Source organism: Carlito syrichta, unplaced genomic scaffold, assembly GCF_000164805.1.
Source record: "Carlito syrichta isolate Samal-C Ts95f unplaced genomic scaffold, Tarsius_syrichta-2.0.1 Scaffold302622, whole genome shotgun sequence".
NCBI lineage: Eukaryota > Metazoa > Chordata > Mammalia > Primates > Tarsiidae > Carlito > Carlito syrichta.
This window is the reverse complement of record NW_007246718.1, coordinates 284,939-289,514: the sequence shown is the minus strand read 5'-3', so window position 1 is coordinate 289,514 and position 4,576 is coordinate 284,939. Positions and strand designations below refer to the sequence as shown.

Sequence of the window (4,576 nt, the reverse complement as noted above, 5' to 3'; positions counted from 1 at the left end):
GAACCTTCTGATGAGAGATACCAGAACTGTGCATCTCAACCAGGGGGTGCCCAGCCCGACCTGGCACCCACCCTGCTGCTGGCCCTGGAGCAAGGGGACAAATGGCCCTTGCTGTCCAGAGCAGACCCTGGAAGAACAGGTACCGTATGTCCAGTCTATCCAGTGAGGAGTCATCTTGCTCTAAGGACAGGGACTGTACGGCTCTGAGACTGACCAGTTTAATCAGGGTAGTGTGTGACCAGTGGGGAAGGTGTTCTCTTGGGTTCATTGAGGGGACGTGGTTGTCACCCCAAGGTGTGAAGGTCCCCCTGCCAAGGTGGAGGCAGCTGGCACAACATGAAGGCCTGCATCTGGGGTTCTGCTGAGGTCAGAGGTCGCCACTCTGGGGTTCCATGTTGCGTGTCTCTCTGGGGTGACCTCGAGACAGTTTGGGAAAGCGGGAAGCCACTTTGGGTCGGCTGTTCTTGTTCAGAGGTTCTCCAGGAGGGGTGATGTCACTGTAAGACAGAGCAGGGAGAGAATCAGGTTAGGTCAGGGATTCAAATGCAAATGACCAGGTGTGGGAACCACAGAAGGGTCACAGCAACAGTTGTGCCCATTCTGACTGGTCAGTGCAACTTGGAGAAATGGGAAATCCATGTTATAAACATGTTCATCTTTTCAAAGCACTCTGAGGGTCCAGCCAAGCATGGCTGTGTATCTGAGCTAGCTCATGGGACCACTTTAACAAGGCTGTGAAAGAATGTACTAGTCATACCCCACTCCCTGCCCATTTTCCTTAATCTTTCAGCAAAGGTATATTTCAAAGTCAAAGAAGATAAAATGCTTTGGGGGACATTTAAAGTCATAGAAGATATGTAACAAAACCTAGGAGAGGGACTTCCTATGGACTTACCTAGGAGCATGATTAGGACAAAAGGCAACATCTAGTTAGAAGGGTGTTCATGACAGCATTGCATAAAGAAGCCAGAAATAGGAAACACCAAAGAGCCCAACAAGAGGGACCAGTGACAATGGCTGAAGCACCTACATGGCAGGACAGCATGCAGCCACTAAGGACAGTAACAGGCCTGCGCTTGCTGACCCGCACAGATGTATGATTAGAACACGGGGAGAAAGAGGAGGTCGCACATAACCCAACATGTATGAAACAACTGGAAGGACATGTTCGTTCATCTGTTTGTTCCATGAATATTTCTTGAGCACCTATGTGGGCCAAGCACCATTCTAGGCAATGGAGACAGAAATGCGCAGAGTAGAAACACTCCCAGGCCCAGTGGAACTCAGTTGGAAGAAGGGTTAAGAATGCTACATGTGTGATAAAGACTTTGGTTACAAATGCCACCAGGGCCTTCCTGGGAAGCATGCCTGAGGAGGCTGCTTGAAGAGCAGCAGGAAGTGCCCAGGAGGAGGGTGTGTGGAGTCCAGGGGACAGCACGGGTGATGGTCTGGAGGCCCTTGGCGCATGTGAAGGGACAGGGTGGGGAGGCTGTGCCCTGTGAGTGGAGAGCCTCTGCCAGAGGGCTCTTGGTGGGGGTGACCTCTGACCGCTATGGGCGTGGCCTGGAGGGGTCAGTGCTGGGAGCCTCTGGGGGCCACTGTGCCAGGCCCAGAGAGTGCGCCTGGGCATAGATGGTGGGTGAACTTGGTTGTGGTTTCCTGTAACAAGTTACCACACACTTAGTGGTTTAAGACCTCACGACTGTATCATCTTATAGTTCTAGAGGTCAGAAATCCAACATGGCCTTATGGGGCTGAAGTCCAAGTGGTGACAGCGTAGCTCTTCTTGTAGGCTTTACAGGGAGATCCCCTTCCTCGGCTTCTTCAGTCACTGGAGGCTGCCTCTGTTCTTGCCTTGAGGCCTCTTCCTCTATCTTGAAAGCCAGCAGTGTGGCATCTTTCAATCTCTCGCTGACCTTCCCGCCTCCCTTGTACAAGAACCCTTGTGACCACATCGGTCCCACCTGAATAACTCCCTACTTCAAGATCCTTAGTTTAATCACATCTGCAGAGTCCCCTTTGCCAGGTAAGGGGACACAGTCATAGGTTCTGGGGATTATTATTCTGTCTACCACAGGCTAATGAATAGGAAGTAAAATCAATAGTACTTGGCAACTGATTGAATGATAATTATTTCTAAGTGGTAAGATTACAGCTAATAGAAAATATAAGAAATAGGAAAATTCTTCTTCAATAAATATCTCACTGGTACAAGATGCCTTAAAACAAAACAAAAATCAAACCTAAGATAAGCATTCATTCTTGTGTTCTGAGTGTCTCTGTGGTGGCGGGCTCTGTGCTGGGGCTTTCTGAATGTAAGCCCTGAGCCCCACTGGACCCTGCAAGTGGACACAGAGCCCCATCTGTGAACACCTGTGGCTCAGGGAAGACCAGGATACCCCTCGAGTCAGTTGCAGGTCAGGGTCGTCTACCACCAGCTGTTTCTGGGTCCAGGTTGACAGAGCAGATGAATGAAGGAATGACTCAGGTTCATACCTACATCTCCTAGAGGGACCCCGGCAGGAGTGACTCTGTGTACACCGGTCTAGTGTGTGTGCACCTTTTTAGGGACACAGCCCCTGTGCTAGTGAGACGCCCCTTGTTTGAGTTTGGGAAGACACCACAATGAGATGATAAAATGAAGACTCTATTTCTCACCTTCTCTTTTGGAAGTCAAGTTGTGATTTGCCCTCTGTATGTGGATGAAAAAAGAAACATTTGACCTTAAACAAAGCTGGAGCCACCTGAATCAGGTAGGGACTGTCCTGCCTGTGTGTGCTGCTTGCTTGTCTTGAGAGTGGTGTTTGGCTGAGGCCCAAAGCACACATCTTCCTCTTCCTTTAAAAGCCCCACATTGCCAAAAGCCTCTTTATTCCTGAACACTCCTGGATGGGTAGAAGATGCGGGAAGATCTTTGTGCACACTGCAGGGGGACTGATTCTTGGAAGTGTGCAGGCAGGCTTGGATGTGAATGTCAATTTACTCCAGTGTCCTCACAACCCCTCAGTAAGTGATGGATGAACAGGCGGACAGGCAGCAGGAACAGATCGGGTTCTGCTGAAATGCTGAGCTTGAACAAAGAGAGCTGGGACCCACTGGCATATATAAGGTTGAACCACTTAAAACTGCCATTTCTGTAGGTCAAAAAGTCAAATGCTGGCAATTTCTTATGCCACGGGAGGGTGTGGGTGGGGTTGGGAGTGTGTAAACCGGGAAGGGAGGGTGTCCGGGTTGGATGAGAAAGGCAGGGCCAGCATGCAGAGGGCTGGAGACCCTGCTCACCCAGTTCCCCTCCCTACATGGGGAGAAGAGGCCAAGGCCATGCTCACTCCAGGATGGGTGTCCATCAGCAGAGACCCAGGGCTGTGCTTGGGCAGTTTCCAGAGAAACCAGAGGCCTGGCATCCCCAAAGATAGCCTTTAATAAGGGCCATTGTTGTTGTTGTTTTTTTAACCAAGGCTCCCTTCAGCCCCTGCCACAACTGCCGCCTCCCAATGCCATGGCAGTTCTGTGGCCTCAGAATGAAATTCAAATTCCTCAGGGTTCTTGTTAGTCGCAACTCCTGCCTAGCGTGCCAGTGAGACCTGGGGAATGATGGCGCCATTGCTTAGCTGGCTCCATTGACAGATATTAGGTCACCAGGAAATGCTCTCTTCTCCGGCATGTTTGTGTTTTCATAATAAAGTGGGTTTGCAGCTCTGGGGTCAAGGGAGAAACAGGTGAGAAAAGTTGGTGAGGGGGGTGATGGCAGGCAACACCTTAGCTTAGAATGGATTTCCAGAGGCCTTAACTCCATGCTCAGAGTCATAAAACTTCAGTTAAGACCCTGAAGAACATTGGAGGAAGATACAAAACCTCCTCAAGACTCAGTTTTCTTATCTGTGAAATGGGGATAATAACTAATCCCTCTTACCATTCATAGATCATTCAACATGTATTTATGGAATTGGCTATGGTTATAAATGGATTTGGCTCTTTTGACATCCTGAAATAAGAATGTAAGGGGTACAGGCAAAGTCTGGCAAACAAAATCATAGGGACTTTTACTGATAGAGGTTTTAGAAAGATTTTACAAACTCCAGAATTATGGTATATACTTCCAAAATCTCTTCCTTTTCCCAACACAAACCCTTGGCTCCTGACATCTGTCTCATCACAGGGAGCAGGGCTGAAAGGCACCTTTCTAGTCTTTCTGGAACAAGATTAGCGTCTGGGATTTGCAGACCCTAGGCTGCCTAGTCCTGATACATCAGAGGGTGGTCTCTCATCTTATGAGGGCCCCAAAAAGCTACAGAGATGGTAAAGATGGATATTTAGCAGGAATGTTTGGAGACAGCCTGAAGAAAAGAATAGTCAGCAAGCATGTGGGGGGGAGGGGTGGGTGTTCTGGCCAAACAAGACAGCTAAGGAGGATATATATATGACTGTTGCCCTCCTGTAATGAATGAGAGAGTGTTCTCTCTGTGAGATCATTACTATTTCCCCTTAGCTGGGCCAGACCTGTGCCAGGCCCTGGGGACTAGAAGACTCAGTTTCTACCTTCAAGTTGCTCACAGCAGTGTTGTGAGTGTGTGTG

At 49.2% G+C, this 4,576-nt stretch overlaps 1 protein-coding gene across 1 annotated transcript in view; it reads right to left on the bottom strand.

The window, feature by feature from the left end:
- Positions 1-269: 269 nt before the first annotated feature.
- Positions 270-4,576, bottom strand: part of LOC103259363 (sorting nexin-29-like) — a gene marked incomplete at its 5' end in the record, with an annotated part of 286,922 nt that continues 282,615 nt past the window's right edge. Inside the window, one exon of the mRNA XM_008057037.1 lies at positions 270-497. Within this exon, the coding sequence (XP_008055228.1) occupies positions 368-497 (130 nt within the window). The remainder of the gene's footprint in view (positions 498-4,576) is intronic.